The following is a 24,199-nucleotide window of genomic DNA, read 5'->3' on the forward strand; positions in this document are numbered from 1 at the left end:
TCTTTACAAAAGAGGTAGCCAAGTGAAAAGGCAAGTACACACTCCCATCCACCACCCTTTCTTTCTCATCTTAGCTCCTTATGAATGACAGGTTATCCCTGTATCCCACCCACTGCCCTGGGTCAGCAATGCAGCAAGACACAGCACATCCACAGCAAGGCCACTTCACTTAATTGGTGACCCCCTATCTCTATCTCCTAATGCATATGAACAGAGGACAGGGAGAAATCCCATCGGGCTGCATCAAAATATCATTCATACATAACTATTCCCTACAATCCTCCATCCCCCATCCCCTCCCTTCCTTGCATCACAGTATCATCTATACACAACTATTCTCCACTCACCCCTACCCTCTGCCTTCTCCCTTAGATAACACGTTTTTAGAGAGAACTGAGTGCGAGAGAGACTTGGGAGTTCTACCAAGTCCTAACCTTAATTTCAGGAAACGGTGCATTAGCACTAGGAATAAAGCTAATAGAGCATTAGGTTTCATTGCTAGGCCAGTTATGAATAGAAGTGCAGAGGTAATTATCAAATTCTATCTAGCATTAGTAAGACCCATCCTTGACTATGTGGTACAGTTTTGGTCTCCTTCTTATAGAACGAACATCAATTCACTAGAATCAGTACATAGGAGAATGACCAAAATGATGCATGGGCTCAGAAATTTACCTTACGAAGAGAGGCTTAGGCACCTTAACTTACACTCTCTGGAAAGGTGCAGAGTGCAGGGTGATTTAATAGAGGTGTTTAAGTGAATCAAACGCTTTAACAAGAGTGATGCAAACAAGGTCATCATATTAAGATGACAGGACTTGTAGTAATGGATTTAAACTGGACTAATGTAGATTTAAGAAGGAGATAAGCAATAATTGGTTTACTAATAGGGTGGTCAATGAATGGAATAGACTTAATAACCATGTAGTGAGCACTGAAACTATCAGTTATTTTAAGAAATAGACAACTTTATGGATGGGAATGACAGGTGGTAATGGACATGAAACAGCCTAGTGTAGGTCTTCTGGTCTCTTCCTGTCTCCTTCATTCTTATGTTCTTATCTTCCTAGCTCAACAGACATTCCCCTCTTTCTCAACGACCCTTTCATCCTTTCCATCTTATTCTCAGTCATCCTCTCAAGTTCACTCCCTCCACTTCTGCCTTCCACCCATCTTTTACTGATCTTTTTTCATTCATTCTTTCCATGTGTCCAAACCATCCCAATACTCTTTTATCAACCCTATCTTCCATTTCCTTTTCCACCCCTGCTCTCTTCCTCACCTCCTCATTTCTTACTCTATACAACCTTGTAACCCCAACCATACTTTTCAGACATTTCATCTCAAACACATTTAAACTTTTCATCTCTGCCTCTCTTAAATTCTATGTCTCTGTTACATACAATGCTGTCAGCACAATCACCCACACAGAGTGATAGATATATGGAACAAATTGGACAAAAAAATAGTGTGTGCAGACACAATACAAGAATTTAAGAACAAATCTTCCCATAAAATACAACTAGGAAATATAATCTCCTCTTTGCATCCATTCCCAAATGTCTATTTCTCATTACAATTTTTTTTATTCATGAAGGCACCTACTTGCTCCTCTCAATCTACAACTTACCTCTACCTCTATCTCCCCCTTTTAGCCACACACAACCCCAAATACCTATAAGTATTCACTTCCTTCAGCTTCTCTCCTTTAACCTCTCCCATATGATGACGCCTATGTAGGCATCATGAGGCACAGCTGGGTATATGAAGATGCCAGCATTGGCATCCTCATTATATTTATTTTGTAGTTGTAGCTGAGTGACCCCCAAATTCTGTGAACTGGCTTGATTGCATTTTCTGTGTTTATTATTCCCCATGGTGAAAGAGAATGAGTAAATCAGCAGTGATTATATTTTATAATGCGATTATTGTGATGCATTACCAAATGAAAAGGAAAAGGAGGAGTACGAAAAAAGAAGCTGAAGGAGGAGTGGGAGGGAGTAAAGGATGGAGCAGAGATGGGTGTGGAGGAGGAATGGGGATGGTTCAAGGAGGGAGTCTTAAAGTGTGCAAGGATGGTGTGTGGAACAAGAAGGACAGGGGGAAATAGAAGAAAGGGTAGTGAATGGTGGGATGAGGAAACAAAGAAGGTTGTAGAAGAGAAGAAGCGAGCATTCACAGATTGGTTACTAAAGAGGACGGGGGAGTCATATGAGACATACAAAGAAAAGAAAAGAGAAGTAAAGCAAAAGGTAAAGGAGGCAAAGAGGAGAGCAGATGTGAAATGGGGTAAGAGTATGACAGAGGATTTTGAAAGTAATAAAAAGATGTTTTGGAAAGAAATTAAGAGAGGAAGAGGAGGCGAATCAAGTAGGGAAGAAAAGGTAAAAGGTGCAGACGGAGAGATGATAATGGAAGAGAAGGCAGTAAAGGGAAGATGGGCAGAATATTTTAGGGAGTTGCTAAATGTGAAGGAGGATAGGGAAGGAAAGATAGCTGCAGTGGGAAATGTGAAGAAAATGAGAGTGATGAGTGAGGAGAATCGAGGAGAAATAAGAAAGGATGAGGTGAAGGCAGTTGTTAAGATGATGAAAGCAGGTAAGGCACCTGGTCTGGATGGATGCCATGCAGAATGTCTGAAAAAGGGAGGTTCAGTGATGGTGGACTGGTTGGTGAGGTTATTTAATGTTTGCTGGAGAGAGGGTAGAGTACCGGAGGACTGGAGAAGTGCCTGTATAGTTCCTCTTTACAAGGGAAAAGGGGACAAGTGTGAATGTAGTAGTTTCAGAGGGATTAGCCTGTTAAGTGTAGTAGGGAAGGCTTATGGGAGGATCTTGATTGAGAGGATTAGGAGAGGAACAGAAGGAGTAATTGGTGAGGAACAATGTGGATTTAGGACAGGTAGAGGTTGTGTAGATCAGATCTTTGTGGTAAGACAGATATGTGAGAAAGCTATAGGAAAGGGGAAGGATGTTTTTTGGGCTTTTATGGATCTGGAAAAGGCTTATGATAGGGTAGACAGAAAGGCACTGTGGGAGGTTATGCAGATTTATGGGATAGGAGGAAAGCTTTTGGGAGCTGTCAAGAGTTTTTATGAGAGTAGTAGAGCTTGTGTCAGGATTAGAAATGGAGAGAGTGAGTGGTTTGAGGTAAAGGTGGGACTTCGTCAAGGATGCGTTATGTCGCCCTGGCTGTTCAACTTATACATGGATGGGGTAGTGCGAGAGGTGAATGCTAGGGTAGTGGGTCAGGGATTGGAGATGGTTAAAGAAAATGGAGAAAAGTGGGAGGTGAGCCAGCTGTTGTTTGCGGACGACACTGCGCTTGTGGCAGGGTCAGAGGAGGGATTGAGGAAGCTGGTGGCAGAGTTTGGGAGAGTATGTGATAGAAGAAAGCTAAAGATAAATGTGGGTAAAAGTAAGGTGATGAGATGTACAAGGGGTGAAAGTGGCAGTAGACTGGAAGTGAGCATTAAGGGAGAGCGACTGGAGGAAGTGGATAGTTTTAGATACTTGGGTGCAAGTGTAGCAGGAAAAGGTGGAGTGAAGGTGGAGGTGGAATGTAGATTGAGAGAAGCGAGTAAATGCCTTGGTGGATTAAAGAGTGTAATGAGGAATAGACATTTAGGAATGGATGCGAAGAGGAGACTGTATGAAGGAGTGATTGTGCCAACAGCACTGTATGGGGCAGAAACGTGGAACATAAGAGAAGAAGAGAAGGAGTTTGAATGTGTTTGAGATGAGGTGTCTGAGAAGTATGGTGGGGGTTACTAGGCTGGATAGAGTAAGAAATGAGGAGGTGAGGAGGAGAACAGGGGTGAAAAAGGAGCTGGGAGGTAGGGTTGATGAAAGAATATTAGGATGGTTTGGACACATGGAAAGAATGAGTGAAGAAAGACTAGTAAAAGAGGTATGGAAGGCAGATGTGGAGGGAGTGAACATGAGGGGACGTCCTAGGATGAGGTGGATGGATGGGGTGAAGGGGGCTTTGGGGAAGAGGGGAATGTCTGTTGAGGAAGGAAGGGAGAGGACGGAAGACAGAGGTGAGTGGAGAATGGTTGTATATGGATGATGTTGTGATTGCATGAGGAGGAATGGGCGGGGGGGTGGGGGGTGGGGTAGTATGTGTGAGTAAATTTTGATGCAGCCCGAAGGGATTTCTCCCCGTCCTCTCCTTATATGCAAGGGGGGACGGAGAGGGGGGGTCGCCGATTAAATGAAGCGGCCTTGCTGTGGATGTGCTGTGTCTTGCGACACAGCTTCTGACCCAGGGCAGTGGACAAGGTGCAGGGATGACCCGTCATCCAGGAGGTGCTCAGATGAGAGGGAGGGTGGGAGGGGTGTGGAGTGTATTTAGGGATGAAATGGGTGGGAGTGTTTTTATGCCTTCCCTTTTTTGGCTACCTCCCTTGAAAGGGGGAAAAAGCCTTGGTATATGTATGTATGTATGTATTACCAAATCATTGCATATCAGGCATCTGATGCTGCACGCGAGAATTTGACTTGTATTGATGAGGTAACCTTACTTCCAAATTGCTGCCATCCTCTACAATTGTACATCTCATCAGCCCATCTAGAGTATAGGCTGTGTGTTATTGTACTAAAAACATCTGCTCAGGAGCTACACATAATTTTGTCTGTGTTAAAGGAAATATCTACTCATAGAGAAATACATACATACATAAACCAAGGTTTTTTCCCCCCTTACAAGGGAGGTAGCCAAAAAAATAAAGGCATAAAAAAAAACACTCCCACCCATTCCATCACCAACATACTCCACTCCCCTCCACCCTCTTATCTTGGCACCTCCTGGATACATACAGAAATGATGCTAGTTAATTGTACTATGACTGTCCCTCCACTATATTTTCTCCTCTTAACCTCTTCAATACAAATCAAATTCTCGTGGGCAACATTAGCTGCCTGATGTACGACACTGCTTCATACCCAGGGCAGTGGGCAAGATGCAGGTATGACCCGTCATCCAGGAGGTGCCAAGATAAGAGGGAGGGAGGACGGTAGAGGGGAGTGGAGTGTGTAGGGGATGGAATGGATGGGAGTGGTTTCTATACCTTTGTTTTTTGGCTACTTCCCATGTACGGGGTAAGAAAGCCTTTGGTATATGTATGTATAACTTACAAAGTTACAGCTATATTACTCTTTTTTTTCACTTTGAATATTAATAACCACAGAAAATTTAATCAGGCTAGTTCACAGAATATGGGGGTCACTTAGCTACAACTACAAAATAAATATAATCAAGACATCAATGCTTACATCCTCATCTACCCACTTGTGCCTCATGACGCCTACACAGGCGTCATTGTATTGAGGGGGTTACTACTATCCTGTACCACTTCTCTGAATACATATTTCCATTTTTGCCAACCCCTATGGTAGGGGAGGAAAGAATACTGCCACCAAGTTTTCCCACTTGGGTGGTAAAAGGTGACTAAAACAGGATGGTGGTTGGGACTAGGCATCCTGCTGTGTCCCTAAAGGGTAAATTCCTACAAGATGTCAAGGAATAACAGGGTCTGGGAGGAGTTTTCCAACCAGAACCTTAATCTCTTCACTCCGGGGCACATCGCACATCTGGCAGCATTAGCTGCCCGATGTGCGATGTTGTGTCATAATAATTGCATTTTTAAAATAAAGTCAGTGCTCAATCGTTCGTTCTCTTTCACCCGTGTATTTTGATAACCATAGAAAATTGATGAAGCCAGTTTAGAGAGAATCGAAATTACGTAGGTACGACTACAATAAATATAATCAAGATGGCGACGTCGGCATCATTGAGTACCCACTTGCTCCTCATGCCGCCTACGTAGGCGTGACAGTATGGAAGTGGTTAAGGTTTGGGTCTTTTAATGATATTATCACAGCACTAAAATGAATAATAGTATAATAATCATAACACCAAGCAAACCTGGTGTGCACAGGAGCTTAAATGGAAGATTGGTAGTGCAGGAGGCCATAGTAAAGGGGTTAAGAGAAAATGTGAAAAAAAAGGGAAAGACTTCAGAATTAAGAAAAATATGCATGAGGCTGATAAATAATATTGTAATGTAACAATCTAAGATAAAACTAACCAGTATTTCTTCGCAGGGAAGCTGATCGAGAGACAGATCGACGTCGTGCTGCAGGAGAATCCTTGTGGCTGCTCGCTCGACTACCTCGTCCACTTGATGATTCGCTAAAGACAAAAATGTAGATTGGGTTCAATTAAAATGTGACTGATTTTCATGTGAGCCATTATTTCTTACTATGAAACATTTTCTACACATCAACTGATACAATATATAAAGTTTTCTATTGTTCTCACGAGACAGAAATTAATATATAATACAATTACCTGTTCTCATGTCCATTTACTGATGAATGTCTTAAATCATGCTGGTGCTGCTTAGCTAGCTGAAGAATCTTAGCCAATTTTTCATCATCATCTGGCAACTCTGCACCACCCCACCCACCACCAGCCAAACAGACTCCTGATAAATATTGCACCAAAGCAGGGTGTTCTCCAACTTGAAACCCTCGACCTTTCCCTTGTGAGTATAGCCATTCTCCTTTTAAACTGATGACAAGATGTGAATGAAAGAAATTAGTTCTGACTTCTGAAATACACATAGTTATCAGTGTCAAATACATATAAAGGAAACTATTTCTAAGCTACACCATTGGTTAAGGCAGCCTCTTGCAGAGCACTGGAATTTTTATTTTTAACAAGATGTACAAAAGTCTGTTGTAACCACAGCCAAATCCCAGCCATATGGTGACATGCCTGCCAAAAGCCACTTGTGCTCCTCTCAAATGTGTTTGCCTCCAGCATCTATGACTGCAGGACATATGCTCAATTTCTTCCAGTTTTACAATGTTTTGTAGCCTTTCTAAGTTTATGGCAATGTACAGTTACCTCTTGATTTAACTTACAGAACATCAACAGAGTTAATTTGATGCCACAACACTTGACTGGCTTGAGTGTCAATGGCATTAACCCCTTCCATACGGTGCCGCACACGTAGGCGTCATGGACTTAGATCTCGGTGGCAGCAGCCAATGCCAGCCGTACGACGTGTCGTAATAATACTCGCATCATAAAATATAGTCACCGCTTATATTGATCGTTCTCTCTTCACCCGTGAATTGTGATAACCATAGAAAATGCGATTACAAAAGAATTAGAAAGAATGTCATTATGGAGGGGTGACTACAATAAATATAATCAAGACGCCGATATGGCAGCCTCGTGAATACACTCGCTCCCCATGACGCCTACGTGTGCGGCACCGTATGGAAGGGGTTAATCTAATGTCCTGACAGTTGCCACAGCAGCTGCTTCCTAACATACTGGTATGCATGAGGTTTCCATATACCACCTAAAGACATGGCAATTGTATGCATGCAGTGGTTGGAGTCTTTTGGGAACCCAATTATACCAAATTTTGCTAAGTTATAAATGTCCCCTGTGGTGGGTGGGAAACAATAATGCCACCAAGTCTTCCCATTTGAATCGTAAGAGGCAACTAAAATGGGATGGGGATTAGGATTAGGCATCCTTCTCCCTGTAGACCCACAGGTGACATTCCTAAAAAAGTAAAGGCATAAGAGGGTCTAGGAGTTTTCCAACCGGCACCCTAAGGTTTGGGTCTTTGAATGTGCGTGGATGTGGTACAGATGAGAGTAAAAGGGAAGAGATAGGCAGTATGTTTGTGAGAAGAAGGATAGATGTGTTGGCTTTGAATGAAACTAAGTTGAGAGGGAGGGGCGAGTGTGAGTTTGGGAGTGTAGCTGGGAGGTTCTCAGGAGTGAAGAGAGGACAAGAGAGAGAAGGGGTGGCTTGGCTATACTAGTAAGTGAAGAGATAGGTAAATGTGTAGTGGAAGGAGGTTTCTTCAAGGTTAATGTGGATGAAGGTGAAACTGGGAAAGGAGATGTGGGTTTTTGTAACTGCATATGGACCTGGTAGTGAGAAGAGTGTAGAGGAAAGGGAGGCTTTTTGGATAAATTTATTTGAGTGCATTGAGGGATTAGGGAGGAAAGTCAATGTAGTGGTATTGGGAGACCTTAATGCTAGGGTAGGAAATGAACCAATAGCTGGAGTGGTTGGGAATGTGGAGTTCCAGGAAAGAATTGTAGTGGAAATTTGATGGTGGAGATGTGTCTAGAAAGAGAGTTGATGATGGCAAATACAATGTTTAGGAAGAAAGTCAAGCATGTACACATGAGAGGGTGATGAATGGAAGGGTGGTAGATAGAGTATTAATAGACTATGTAGTGGTAAATAGGGGTTTAGTTGGAAGAGTTAAGGATATACATGTTCTAAGGGGAGAGAGTGGGGGAATATCAGATCATTTTCTGGTGGAAGGTAAGTTGAAAGTGGAGGATAGATGGAGAAAGAGGAAAAGGACAAAAGGTAGGGAGGTGCTTAGAGTGAAATGCTTAAATGAGAAAGAAAAGGAGAAAGAATACAAGAAGAAGCTGAGAGAGGAGTGGGAGGGAATGAAGGAGGAATGGGGATGGTTCAAGGAGGGAGCCATAAGGTGTGTAAAGATGAGGTGTGGAACAAGGAGGATGGGAGGAAACACAAGGAAGGGTAGTGAGTGGTGGGATGAGGAAGCAAAGAAAGTTGTAGAAGAGAAGAAGCGAGCTTTCATAGATTGGTTACAAAATAGGACAAGGGAGTCATATGAGAGGTACAAAGAAAAGAGAAGTAAAGCATAAGATAAAGGAGGCAAAGAGGAGAGCAGATGTGAAATGGGGTAAGAGTATGACAGAAAATTTTGAAAGTAATAAAAAGATGTTTTGGAAAGAAATTAAGAGAGGAAGGGGAGGCAAATCAAGTAGAGAAGAAAAGGTAAAAGGTGCAGATGGAGAAATGATAATGGAAGAGAAGGCAGTGAGAGGAAGGTGGGCAGAGTATTTTAGGGAGTTGCTAAATGTGAAGGAGGATAGGGAGGGGAAGGTAGTTGCAGCATGATGCGCTAAGAAAATGACTGTGATGAGGGAGGAAAATGGAGGAGAAATAAAGAAAGATGATGTGAAGGCAGCTGTTAAGATGATGAGAGCAGATATGGCACCTGGGCTGGATGGATATCATGCAGAATGTCTGAAAAAAGGAGGTACAGTGATGGTGGACTGGCTGGTGAGGTTATTTAATGTTTGTTTAAGAGAGGGTGGACTGGAGGAGTGCCTGTAAGTTTTACTTTACAAGGGAAAAGGGGACAATTGTGAGCGTAGTAGTTTCAGAGGGATCAGCTTCTTAAGTATGATTAGGTGAGGAACAGATGGAGCAATTGATGAGGAACAGTGTGGGTATAGGACAGGTTGGGGTTCGGTAGATCAGATTTTTGTGGTAAGATAGATATGTGAGAATGCTATAGGAAAAAGTAAGGATGTTTTTTGGGCTTTTATGGATTTGGAAAATGTTTATGACAGAGTAGACAGGAAGGCACTGTGGGAGGTATTGCAGATATATGGGATATGAGGAAAGCTTCTAGAAGCTGTCATGAGTTTTTATGAGAGTAGTAGTGTGTGTGTTAGGATTAGAAATGGAGAGAGTGAGTGGTCTGAGGTAAAAGTGAGACTTCATCATTGAAGTGTTATGTCGCCCTGGCTGTTCAATTTATACATGGATAGGGTGGTGGAAGAGGTAAATGCAAGGGTGGTGGTTCAGGGATTGGAGATGGTTAAAGAAAATAGAGAAAAGTGGGAGATAAACCAGTTGTTGTTTGTGGATGACACTATGCTTGTAGCAGGCTCAGAGGAGGGATAGAGGAAGTTGGTGACAGAGTTTGGGGAGGTGTGCGAAAGAAGAAAGTTGAAGATAAATATGGATAAAAGTAAGGTGATGAGATGTACAAGGAGAGAAAGTGGCAGCAGACTGGACGTGAGTATTAAGGGAGAGAGACTGGAGGAAGTGGACAGTTGCCAATTTCATGAAGTGGCCTTGCTGTGGATGTGTTTTCTTGTGACACTACTTCTGACCCAGGGCAGTGGGCGAGATGCAGTGATGATCCATCATCCAGGAGGTCCCAAGATAAGAGGGAAGGAAGAGGGTAGAGGGGAGTGGAGTGTGATAGGGATGGAATGGGTGGTAGTAGTTCTTATGCCTTTGATTTTTAGCTACCTCCCTTATATGGGGGAAAAAGCCTTAGGTATATGTATGTATAAATGTCCCACTGTACACTACATATTTTTGCTGTCACTTGTTGACTTAGAAAGTGACCCACACACCATCTTGTAACTTTGTAACACTGCACAGTGTTGGGGGAGAGAACTGGTAACACATTTTCATATTTTGGGTAAATTTTGGTGGTTCTAGCTCTTTCTCTTATAATTTTTTTTTTTTTTTTTAAGTTACATGATATCATGAGGCATATAAATCCTGGAAGATGTTACATACATGCATAATAATTATGGGTATGGCTTATATTTTTCATAATATGCATGGAAAACATGAATGAGAGGGAAAGAACACCTTAAATTTACTACCTTACCCTGTCATGCTAACAGGATTATGGCAAACCACAAGTTCAAAGGAACCATGCTCAACCTTTCAAAATAAAACAACAAGAATAATAACAGTGTGCACAAAAAACAACCCCAATAGAACACCTGCAGACAGAAATCAAAATCTTCCTCATAGAACATCACATGAAAATGAAAGGTACACAATTCTATGCAAAAGTCCTCAACCCTACTTAACTACCAAGCACAATCAATTGAACATAACCAAGACTACACCAGCGGCATACTACTCAAACATTTATAACCTATATCTGTACCATACCCATATAATACATCCATAATCCATGAAATAAACACATTCATTCTTAGATCCCAAAACAAGTACTTCTAGAACAACCACCAAACTCCCTATTCCACCAAATCCCCTTAGACATCAGCCTGAAAGAAAAATCTCTCCCAAGAAAAAGAAGAAGCACACTAACACACATGTTCAGGTCATCATCCAGCACTATGTCAGTGCCAGCACAGAATAATCCTAGCTATGGAAACAAACTGTCCCAGATAAAACCATCACAAAGAAAACAATGAACACCTCATCTTACATTGCCCCACCTAAGTCATATTCAGACAACACAGTATTTCTTTCTAAGTGATTTATGGGCCAATCTAGTGGCTATTCCCATTCCATGAATCTGGTGGCCCTGGTCTCTATTGCAGAGGACCTGAGCCTTCAGGTAAATGGCAACAGCCTACAGGTGGGTCCATAAGTCACTCAGATAAGATATATTGTGTTGTTGTCTGATTGTTGCCAGTTATCTGAGTCATGGGTCTCCTGCTAGAGAGACTATGAATAATGGATTATCTGACAGGGCAGCAACTCCAATTTATACTATACATGTTAGAAATACTTTAAGTTATGCATGTTTAAGTTTGATTCCACTCATGTTTAGTTGGAATACATTTAAATTAAGTTTCATCTTTATTGGGGTGTAAGCTGGTGTGGATTTACACATGCATGGGCATTAATTCCAATTTCCAGTGTATTGTGATGCACTTTTTAGGGTCGAGTATTTGAGACAAACCTACAAGAAACAACTGTTGCAGTGAATAAATGCTACTGTAGCTGAAGTTAAACTGAGAGGGATGCTATACAATATAATGGTATATATATAAATTTACCTTTCCTTTGGTGTGACCTTGTAGCCATCTAATACTTTTAAGTTAAGACACCAATTAATAACATAGGGACGATAATCAAAGCCCACCGGTGGACCAACAGGAACTCCTGAAGCATCTATTGGGGCAGAAAAACAAATGTCAATAGCTTTACAGATTATTCTTCAACAGATAAAAACTAAATACTACTATTTACCAAGATAAATTATCCCATTATTCAGACCAAATCTATTATACAAAAACTACTATAATATTCAGACCAGCAATTAGAAAATTGAAATAAAAAAATAAGTGATAATAACCTGTTTGTTGCAGTGGATCAAGACAGGGGTTATTTAAAATTGTTAGTTGCTCCAGCTGATGGAGATGACTGAGGTTAGAGAGATCATTAAGGTCCACCAAACTGTTGTCAGAGAGGGTCAAGATGATAAGAGAAGAGGGTAGATACTTATTGCACCGAAACAACGAGTTCAGACGATTTCGATGAAGAAAAAGTTCCTAAAAATAAATAAATGAATAAAATAAATATATAATACAAATACACATCATATGTGTATATATACACACACACACACACACAATATATATACATATATATATATTCTTATGGGTATTCTCAAGCTTCTAACAAGTACTCGGCCATTTGGAGGGTGGGCATAAACCAGATTGCCATCTGTAACATAAATTACCAACATACAGAAACAAAGAACTAGTGTATTAACCTTAAAAAAAATTCATAATCATGGAAATAGACATCAATAAATAAAAAAAATTGACAACAATAAATCAAATCCTATCCCGATACATGGGCCGTTGGGGAACAGTATTTACAAAATTAAAGGTCCAAAGAAATTAAGGAAATCGTCGGGTGGTGACTTATATATGTGAGCCTAGCCGGCTTGGGTGGTGGAAGGGGTAGTGGGAGGGGTTGATGATCCATCATATTGGGAAGGAGGGGGTTGGGGGGTTTGGGGTTTGCGAGGTCGGTTAGGGGGAGGATGTATGGAGTGTGTGGGAAGAGGTGGAGGGGGGGCAGGGGCGTATTGACATTGGGTGTGGTCACAGGTCATGGTGGTGGCGGCTCCACTGCGCGAGTGAGTGCATTGTTTAACAATGCACTCACCCTCGCAGTGGAGCCGCCCCCACCACGAACCACCACACCCTATGTCAATATGCCCCCCCCCCCTCCTCCTCTTCCCACCCACTCCATCCATCCTCCCCCCAACCGACCTCTCAACCCCCAAACCTCCTCCTTCCCGACATAATGGGTCATCAACCCCTCCCACTACCCCTTCCACCACCCAAGCCGGCTAGGCTCCCATATATGTCACCACCCGATGATTTCCTTCGTTATTTCTTTGGACCTTTAATTTTGTAAGTATTGTTCCCCAACGGCCCATGTATCGGGATAGGATTTGATTTATTGTTGTCTATTTTTTTTATCTATTGATGTCTATTTCCATGATTGTGAATTTTTGTTAAGGTTAACCCCTTCACTCTGGGCCAAAATCTCGCGGGCAGCATTAGCTGCAAGACGTGCGATGTTGCATCATAATACTCGCATTATAAAAAATAAAGTCACTGCTGTATTGCTCATTCTCTCTTTCACCCATGAATTTTGATAACCATTGAAAATATGATGAAGCCAGTTTACAGAGTATGGGGGTCAGGCAGGTACAACTAAAATAAATATAATCAAGATGCCAACATCGGCATCCTCGCGTACCCACTTGCTCCTCATGACGCCTACGTAGGCGTCATCGTATCGAAGGGGTTAATACACTTGTTCTTTGTTTCTGTATGTTGGTAATTTTCATGTTACAGATTTTCCTGAAGATGTCTCCTTGCAGACGAAACATTGAATAAATGAATCATTTTGGCAATCTGGTTTATGTCCACCCTCCAAATGGCTGAGTACTTGTTAGAAAGCTTGAGAATACCCATAAGAAGATTAACAACCTCCTTAATGCTGTCAACTTTAATAATGCATGCCTTGATATTCATATATATATATATATATATATATATATATATGTATATACACACACACACACATATATATATATATATATATATATATACACACACACAAACAATACATATATGTAATTAATCACTGCCTCAAATTCTACTAAGTGGCAAACCCACAGCCCCACACTGGCTAGTAATGGTCCTTAAAAGCTTCAACTGATCTCTCTGAAAGAAACTTTTAATTGCTTTCTGTGTTGTATCTGTGTGTTATATTATGGGCTGGGCTGGAAGCTGTAGAGAGAAGGGAGCAATTGCATGTTATCAGCTTTCCATGTGTGAATAGGTGTCAGACATACAGTTCAAGTTGAGAGAGATCTTGGCCCCAGTCCTGATAGTGAATACCAGTCCTGCACCTCCTGATGGGGGTGAGTGGATTAATGCATACATACATATACCAAGGCTTTTTTCCCCTTACAAGGGAGGTAGCCAAAAAGAAAAAGGCATAAAATCATTCCCACCCATTCCATCCCTAAATACACTCCACTCCCCTCCACCCTCCCTCTCATCTTAGCACCTCCTGGATGACGGGTCATCCCTGCACCTTGTCCACTGCCCTGGGTCAAAGACGGTGTCGCAAGTCACAGCACATCCACAGCAAGGCTGCTTCATTAAATGAGTGGGTTAATAGGTTTTAAAAATGGACAGCCACATACAGGACTACCACATAAAGGTATCTGTCATTGGTCCCTATATTTATATAACTATGTAATTCTATATATGACTAAGCACACACACACACACACACGAGCACCGACTGAAGCAAGATGTATCGAAAACACACTCTGGACCACTAACTAGCAATTTGTTGACAGAGGAATTTGGAACCAACCAACCCCTACCTAATTGTTTACACAAAACGAGAAAGGAGATATATAATTCGAGTGGCCAACAATGTAACCGTCTTTGTATCTTTATTCATTTTTTTTTTTACGATCAGTTACTTCTCTTCTACAACCTTCTTTGCTTCCTCATCCCACCACTCACTACCCTTCCTTCTATTTCCTCCTATCCTACTTGTTCCACACACCATCTTCGCACACCTTGTGACTCCCTCCTTGAACCATCTCCATTCCACCTCCACTTCTAGTTCTGCTCTATCTTTCACTCCCTCCCACTCCTCTCTCAGCTTCTTCTTGTACTCCTCCTTTTCTTCCTCATTTAAGCAGTTCACTCTAAGCACCTCCCTACCTTTTGTCCTTTTCCTCTTTCTCCATCTATCCTCCATTCTCAACTTACCTTCCACCAAAAAATGATCTGATATTCTAACATTCTCTCCCCTTAGGACATGTACATTCTTAACTCTTCCTATCATACTCCTATTTACCACTACATAGTCCATTAATGCTCTATCTACCACCCTTCCATCCACCACCCTCTCTCATGTGTACTTATGCTTGACTTTCTTCCCAGTTTCACCTTCATCAACTCTCTTTCTAGACACATCTCCACCATCAACTCTCCACAACGATTCTTTCCTGGAACTCCACACTTCCCAACCACTCCATCTATTGGTACATTTCCTATCCTAGCATTAAAGTCTCCCAATAAAACTACATTGACATTTCTCCCTAATCCCTCTATGCACTCAATTAATTCTATCCAAAAAGCCTCCCTTTCCTCTACACTCTTCTCACTACCAGGCCCATATGCACTTACAAATACCCACATCTCTCATCCCAGTTTCACCTTCATCCACATTAATCTTGAAGAAACCTCCTTCCACTCCACTACACGTTTACCTATCTCTTCACTTACTAGTATAGCCACCCTTTCTCTCCCTCATCCTCTCTTCACTCCTGAGAACCTCCCAACTACACTCACAAACTCACACTCGTCCCTCCCTCTCAACTTAGTTTCACTCAGAGCCAACACATCCATCTTTCTTCTCACAAACATACTGCCTATCTCTTCACTTTTACTCTCATCTGCACCACATCCATGCACATTAAAAGACCCAAACCTTAGGGTACTGGTTGGAAAACTCCTAGACCCTCTTATGCCTTTACTTTTTTAGGAATGTTCCCTGTGGGTCTACAGGGAGAAGGATGCCTAGTCCTAATCCCCGTCCTGTTTTCTGTCACCTCTTATGATTCAAGTGGAAGACTTGGTGGCAGTATTCTTTCCCCCACCACAGGGGGGAAAGTAAGAGATACAGTAGATAAAACACAAAATGTATATTAATTTATGGTCTAAAGGAAAAACATAACTAAAATTGGTTCCTGAGAAAAAAAGAGGACAAAGAATTGGCAAAAAATGTTCTACAAGTGCTACAGGATGAGCAAGAAATAGATAAGGAAGTAAAGAAAGTGCACAGAATGGGTATGTAGCAGGAGAAGGAAAAAGTCAACCACTAAAGATCAAATTAAGATCACAAATGGCAGCGGAAGTAATCTTAGCAAGCACAGTAAAATTAGCAAGAAGCGAACACTACAAAAGTATATGGATAAAAAGAGACATGAATGACAAGAGAATTAGGTTATTAAGAAATGAAACTAAAGGAGAAAAATAAAAAAAGAGAGAGAGACAGAGAGAGAGATATGAATGAAGACCAATGCAGCTGTTGTTGTTGTTGTTGTCGTTCCCTAGACTGTCTGTCCGAGCAGTCCCGTCTCCCCAAGGAAGGCCACAGCCGAAACTGGGTTTTCCCACAAATCCTTTATAGAGTGTATGTTGTGTTGTTTGCGTGCATGATTGTGTATAATGCAGTCTTCCATTATGTGTTGTATGGTATGGGGTGAAGTGTTACATCCTGGGCAGCTGTTCACAACACGGTCGTCCAGCCTCTTCTGGTAGCTTAGAAGTGCTGGGTGGTGACCGCATCGCAGTCTGGCCAAGTGGACTCTGTCCTTACGTGGGAGAGAGGATTCAGAAGGGTGGATATCAGGGGGTCTGGCATGTAGCAGTGTGTTGTCTTTCAGTGTGTTAATGGAGCGGTGAGTGATATGATTATGAATATGTTTCCGGAGGCTGGTATTTGGTGGTTGTGGAGGAAGAGAAGAGAGTATCTGTGTGTAATAAAGGTCTTTGGGTGTAGTTTTAATGTTTCTTGGTGTGTGTGGGTGTTCTGCTATGTAGTGTAGCGGGTGTGATGTGTTTGTGGTGGCTGCAGCAAGTGTTTGTGTGCCTCTCATGTCGAGGTGGTCCTTGACTTTGAGGACTTTTGTTTCATGGTGTAAATGGTCTGTAGGTGATGTATTTGTGCAGCCTGTAATTGTTTTTAGGGCTTTGTTTTGTATGATTTGAAGGGCGTTGTGGTGTGTCTCACTGAGATTAGGAGCCCATGCAGGACTCGCATAATTCATCACTGAGCGTATGCATTGGTCTGGAGTACCACAGACCAATGCAGTTCTATTGGAGAGTTAGATATGAGACTGAAAATATGAAAAAAAAAAAAAAAAAAAAAAATTCAGAAAATGAAATAGGGGGAAGAAAATTAAAATTAGCTTGTATTAACATAAATGGATTAATCTCATGATTAAACAAACTTAATGATTACCTGTCAGAAGCAAAACCAGACATAATGGGAATTGTGGAGACAAAATTAAGGGGTCAACAAGTACCAAAGTGTTAGACATGGATTATATAATCACTGGCTTAGAAATAGGGAGGAGAAACAAGGTGGAGTCATGTTCCCATACATACATACATATACCAAGGCTTTTTCCCCCTTACAAGGGAGGTAGCCAAAAAAGAAAAGGCATAAAATCATTCCCACCCATTCCATCCCTGAAAACACTCCACACCCCTCCACCCTTCTTATCTTAGCACCTCCTGGATGACGGGTCATCCCTGCACCTTGTCCACTGCCCTGGGTCAGAAGCAGTGTTACCAGACACAGCACATCCACAGCAAGGGCGCTTCATTAAATCAGCGACCCCCCCCCCTCTCCATCCCCCCATGCATAAAAGGAGAAGACGGGGAGAAATCCCTTCGGGCTGTGTCAAATTTTGCTCACACATACTACCTCACCCCCCATCCCCCCACCCATTCCACCTCATGCATCACAACATCATCCATATACAACCATTCTCCATTCACCCCTGTCTTCTGTCCTCTCCCATCCTTCCTCAACAGACATTCCCCTCTTCCCCAAAGCCCCCTTCATCCCATCCATCCATCTCATCCTAGGACGTCCCCTCATGTTCACTCCCTCCACATCTGCCTTCCATACCTCTTTTACTAGTCTTTCTTCACTCATTCTTTCCATGTGTCCAAACCATCCTAATACTCTTTCATCAACCCTATCTCCCAACTCCCTTTCCACCCCCGTTCTCCTCCTCACCTCCTCATTTCTCACTCTATCTAGCCTAGCAACCCCCATCATACTTCTCAGACACCTCATCTCAAACACATTCAAACTCCTTCTCTCTTCCTCTCTTATGTTCCATGTTTCTGCTCCATACAGTGCTGTTGGCACAATCACTCCTTCATACAGTCTCCTCTTCGCATCCATTCCTAAATGTCTATTCCTCATTACACTCTTCAATCCACCAAGGCATTTACTCGCTTCTCTCAATCTACATTCTACCTCCACCTTTTCCTGCCACATTTGCAACCAAGAATCTAAAACTATCCACTTCCTCCAGTCACTCTCCCTTAATGCTCACTTCCAGTCTACTGCCACTTTCACCCCTTGTACATCTCATCACCTTATTTTTACCCACATTTATCTTTAGCTTTCTTCTATCACATACTCTCCCAAACTCTGTCACCAACTTCCTCAGTCCCTCCTCCGATCCTGCCACAAGCACAGTGTCGTCAGCAAACAACAGCTGGCTCACCTCCCACTTTTCTCCATTTTCCTTAACCATCTCCAATCCCTTGCCCACTACTCTTGCATTTACCTCTTGCACTACCCCATCCATGTATAAGTTGAACAGCCAGGGCGACATAACACATCCTTGACGAAGTCCCACCTTTACCTCAAACCACTCACTCTCTCCATTTCTAATCCTGACACAAGCTCTACTACTCTCATAAAAACTCTTGACAGCTCCTAGAAGCTTTCCTCCTATCCCATATATCTGCATAACCTCCCACAGTGCCTTTCTGTCTACCCTATCGTAAGCCTTTTCCAGATCCATAAAAGCCAAAAAAACATCCTTCCCTTTTCCTATAGCTTTCTCACATATTTGTCTTACCACAAAGATCTGATCTACACAACCTCTACCCGTTCTAAATCCACACTGTTCCTCACCAATTACTCCCTCTGTTCCTCTCCTAATCCTCTCAATCAAGATCCTCCCATAAGCCTTCCCAACTACACTTAACAAGCTAATCCCTCTGAAACTACTACATTCACACTTGTCCCCTTTTCCCTTGTCAAGTGGAACTATACAGGCACTCCTCCAGTCCTCCGGCACTCTACCCTCTCTCCAGCAAACATTAAATAACCTCACCAGCCAGTCCACCATCATTGTACCTCCTTTCTTTAGACATTCTGCATGGCATCCATCCAGACCAGGTGCCTTACCTGCTTTCATCATCTTAACCCCTTCCATACGGTGCCGCACACGTAGGCGTCATGAGGAGCAAGTGGATTCGCGACGCTGCCATATCGGCGTCTTGATTATATTTATTGTAGTCGCCCCTGTGTTTTTACATTCTCCCAAATGCGCCCGGAATCCCATTCTCTGTGGTTTTCAAAATTCGCGGGTGAAAGAGAGAACGATCGATATAAGCGGCGACTATATTTTATGATGCGAATATTATTTCGTTACGTCATACGTCTGGCATTGGTTGCTGCCCGCGAGATTTAAGTCCCGTATTGAAGTGGTTAACAACTGCCTTCATTTCATCCTTCCTTATTTCTCCTCCATTTTCCTCACTCATCACTCTCATTTTCTTAGCATTTCCCACTGCAACTATCTTTCCCTCCCTATCCTCCTTCACATTTAGCAACTCCCTAAAATATTCTGCCCATCTTCCCCTTACTGCCTTCTCTTCCATTATCATCTCTCCATCTGCACCTTTTACCTTTTCTTCTCTACTTGATTCGCCTCCTCTTCCTCTCTTAATTTCTTTCCAAAACATCTTTTTATTACTTTCAAAATTTTCTGTCATACTCTTACCCCACTTCACATCTCTCCTCTTTGCCTCCTTTACCTTTTGCTTTACTTCTTTTTTCTTTTCTTTGTACCTCTCATATGACTCCCTCGTCCTATTTTGTAACCAATCTGTGAAAGCTTGCTTCTTCTCTTCTACAACCTTCTTTGTTTCCTCATCCCACCATTCACTACCCTTCCTTCTATTTCCTCCTGTCCTTCTCGTTCCACACACCATCCTTGCACACTTTGTGACTCCCTCCTTGAACCATCCCCATTCCTCCTCCACACCTAGCTCTACTCTATCCTTCATTCCCTCCCATTCCTCTTTCAGCTTCTTCTTGTACTCCTTCTCCTTTTCCTTTTCATTTAAAGAGTTCACTCTAAGCACCTACCTTTTGTCCCTTTCCTCTTTCTCCGTCTATCCTCCACTCTCAACTTACCTTCCACCAAAAAATGATCTGATATTCCCCCACCCTCTCCCCTTAGCACATGTACATCCTTAACTCTTCCTATCATAGTCCTATTTACCACTACATAATCCATCAACGCTCTATCTACCACCCTTCTATCCACCACCCTCTCCCATGTGTACTTATGCTTGACTTTCTTCCGAAACACTGTATTTGCTATCATCAACTCTCTTTCTAAACATATTTCCACCATCAACTCTCCACTACGATTCTTTCCTGGAACTCCATATTTCCCAACCACTCCATCAATTGGACCATTTCCTACCCTAGCATTAAGGTCTCCCAGTACTATTACGTTGACATTTCTCCCTAAATCCTCTATGCACTCATTTAAATCTATCCAAAAGGCCTCTCTTTCTTCTACACTCTTCTCACTGCCAGGCCCATATGTACTTACAAAGACCCACATCTCCTTTCCCAGTTTCACCTTCATCCACATTATCCTTGAGGAAACCTCCTTCCACTCCACTACACGTTTACCTATCTCTTCACTTACTAGAATAGCCACCCTTTCCCTCCCTCGCCCTCTCTTCACTCCTGATAACCTCCCACTTACACTCCCAAACTTACACTCACCCTTCCCTTTCAACTTTGTTTCACTCAAAGCCAACACATCCCTCTTTCTTCTCACAAACATACTACCTATCTCTTCCCTTTTACTCTCATCTGTACCATATCCATGCACATTAAAAGACCCAAACCTTAGGGTGCTGTTCCGAAAACTCCCAGACACTCTTATGCCTTTACTTTTTCGTTTAGGATGTACCCTGTGGGGCTACAAGGAGAAGGATGCCTAGTCCCACTCCCTGTCCCTTTCTTCTTGCCTCTTACGATCCAAGTGGGAATACTTGGTGGCAGTATTCTTTTCCCCCACCACAGGGAATTCCCCCACAGCAGAAAATGAATACTCAGAGAAATGGTACAGGACAGCAGCAAGGGGTTGGGGGACAGCATAATGGAGGGACAGTCGTAGTATAAAAGTGTCATCATTTCTCTATGAAGAGTTTTCCTCTATCATAGACAAAATGATGTGTGGCTTTGGTCTGTAGGGGCGCCCCATATAGACCCTAAAGTATCAACTGCATGCTACTTTGCCGCAATAACAAGCAGCCAATACCCCCAGACGGGATCATGTTCCCGGTTAAGAAAAACTGAAATGTGACAAAAATTATAAATGGAGAGAACAGGGTAGAGATGATCACAATAAGAGTTGAAGACAATGAAGACATGACAAGCAGAAATTTTGCCATGATTTATGTGCCCCCAAGAACAAGGGAACAAGGTCTTGGAGAAAGATTACTTCACAATGTTAGATGATACAAAATCTTCATTAAATGAGATGCTAAAGGATGGAAGTAACACAGTACTCATGGGTGATTTTAATTGCAAAGAAATATGTTGGGAAGAGATGACTGTGAAAGGTGGAGAGGATCAATGGGGGAAATGTATTACTCAACATGACTATAGGACATACAGAGACAAAATGGGTAAAGGAAAACACCAGATTTAGAAATCATGAGGAACCATCGAGATTAGATTTATTATTCACATCAGAACCTGAAATAGTAGACAAAACTGAATACAAGACACCAATTGCGAAGTGACCACATACTACTTGAGTTAGAATTAAAGGAGGAAATGTATATAAAGAGAAATGAAAAACAGAGGAAAGGAGGACTGATGTATAGTAAAACAGACTTTGAGAAACTTAAGAAATTTTTTCTTAAACCGAGCTGGGAAAAATTCTACAAAGAAGAAACACAAGTGGAAGAAAAATTTATGATTATGATGAAAATCTATAAAAAAAAAAAAGGAGTGGATAAGTATGTCCCAAAGCAAAAACAGGAAAAGGAGTACATTAAACGTTGGTTTAATAGAAGGTGCAGTGAAGCAAAAGATAGAAGAGACAAAGCTTGGAAGAGATGGAGAAAAGACAGGAAACCTAAAAGTGGCAATTATATGTTAATCAAAGGAATGAATATGTAAAAATATGCAGTGAAGACAAATGTAACTATGATAAAGACATAATAGAAAAATGTAAGAATCAGCCAACTATTCTATAGAAATGTAAATGGGAAACTAAAAAAACACACAAGAAATAGTGAAGCTATGCCAAGGTAATACAGAATGCAGAGAAGATAGCGAAATGGCGGAACTCATGTGCAAACACTTCGTCTGTTTTCACTAGAGAAAAAATACAACATCGGGATGATGGGAGAGAAGTGAAATCCCCCCCCATGGAGGAAATAATAGTAACTCGGAAAAAAAATTAATGGATTAAATAACAAACCTTGATGTCAGGAAATTGCATGGTCTGGATGGAATAGCAAATTGAATATCAAAAGAATGTAAAGAACTAGCAGACAAAATATACAACATAATAAGTTGCTCGCTCAAAGAAGGAAAAATACCAGAAGACTGGAAAAATGCTGATATTGTACCAATTTATAAAGGAGGAAATAAGGAAGACCCAACAAATTACAGACTGGTTTCCCTTACAAGCACAGTAGCTAAAATCTGAAAAAGTTATAAAAAGTAGAAGGATAAAGCATTCGGAGGATAACAATATACTGAATTTGAGACAATTCGGATTTAGACAGGGAAGATCATGTACCACAAATTTGATCTGTTTTTACTCAAGACTATTAGATATAATACAAAAAATGGCTGGATGGGCTGAATGCGCTTTCCTAGATCTACAAAAACCTTTTGATATAGAGTTCCTCACAAAAAAATATTTAAAAAACTGGAAACCATAGGAGGGATACAAGGTAAACTACTGAAATGGATGGAGGACTTTTTGCATGGAAGAAAAATGAGGGTAATGCTTAGAGATAAGACTTCTACTTGGGATGAGGTCATTAGTGGAATTCGACAAGGATCAGTGTTGGTTCCAATAATGTTTGCCATTTATGTAAATGACATGGACAAGGGGGTGGAATGTTACATGGGCTTAGCAGATGATGAAAAAAAAATTAAAGAAAGGGAGTACTGAAACGGACTGTGACTCACTACAAAGAGATCTGAACAGGGTTTGGGAATAGAGTCAGAAGTGGGAAGTGAAATTCAATATCAAGAAATGTAGCATAATGGAATTTGGAGGAAAAAAAAAAAAAAATCAAGACAATATAAAATTGGTGAAAAAGAAGCAAAGAAAGCGGGATCTGAAAAAGACTTGGAGATATGGTAAAGAAAATACTAGTCACATTGATAAGGCCTAACTTGGAGTACACAATGACACTATGGTACGGGGCAGAAACATGGAACATAAGAGAGGAAGAGAGAAGGAGTTTGAATGTGAGATGAGGTGTTGGAGAAGTATGATAGGGGTTACTAGGCTGGATAGAGTGAGAAATGAGGAGGTGAGGAGGAGAACAGGGGTGGAAAGGGAGTTGGGAAATAGGGTTGATGAAAGAGTACTGGGATGGTTTGGACATATGGAAAGAATGAGTGAAGAAAGATTAGTAAAAGAGGTGTGGAAGGCAGAGGTAGGAGTGAACATGAGGGTTCGACCTAGGATGAGATGGATGGATGGGGTAAATAGGGCTCTGGGAAAGAGGGGAATGTCTGTTGAGGAAGGACGGGAGAGGACAGAAGACAGGGGTGAATGGAGAATGGTTGTATATGGATGATGCTGTGATGCATGAGGTGGGATGGGTGGGGGATGGGGGGTGAGGGAGTGTGTGTGAAAAATAAAATGACACAGCCTGAAGGGATTTCTCCCAGTCTTCTCCTTTTCTGCATGAGGGGATGGAGAGAGGGTAGCCAATTTAATGAAGCGGCCTTGCTATGGATGTGCTGTGTCTTGTGACACTGCTTCTGACCCAGGGCAGTGGGCGAGATGCAGGGAGACCCATCATCCAGAAGGTGCCAAGATAAGAGGGAGGAAAGAGGGTGGAGGGGAGTGGAGTGTGATAGGGATGGAATGGGTGGGAGTGGTTTTAATGCCTTTGTGTTTTGGCTACCTCCCTTACATGGGGAAAAAAAGCCTTTGGTATATGTATGT

At 41.9% G+C, this 24,199-nt stretch overlaps 1 protein-coding gene across 5 annotated transcripts in view; it reads right to left on the minus strand.

Moving 5' to 3' along the window:
* The window catches only part of LOC143038824 (uncharacterized), a 209,348-nt gene that overhangs the window by 100,658 nt on the left and 84,491 nt on the right, over window positions 1-24,199 (minus strand). For all 5 annotated transcript variants that reach the window (XM_076208401.1, XM_076208398.1, XM_076208397.1 and 2 more), the window contains 4 exons: window positions 11,948-12,143; window positions 11,649-11,763; window positions 6,355-6,576; window positions 6,092-6,195 (listed from right to left, as the gene is read on the minus strand). In XM_076208401.1, coding sequence (XP_076064516.1) covers window positions 6,092-6,195; window positions 6,355-6,576; window positions 11,649-11,763; window positions 11,948-12,143 — 637 coding nt within the window. The remainder of the gene's footprint in view (window positions 1-6,091; window positions 6,196-6,354; window positions 6,577-11,648; window positions 11,764-11,947; window positions 12,144-24,199) is intronic.

The sequence above is a fragment of the Oratosquilla oratoria genome, chromosome 25 (genome assembly GCF_046742065.1).
Source record: "Oratosquilla oratoria isolate Oo_2021 chromosome 25, ASM4674206v1, whole genome shotgun sequence".
NCBI lineage: Eukaryota > Metazoa > Arthropoda > Malacostraca > Stomatopoda > Squillidae > Oratosquilla > Oratosquilla oratoria.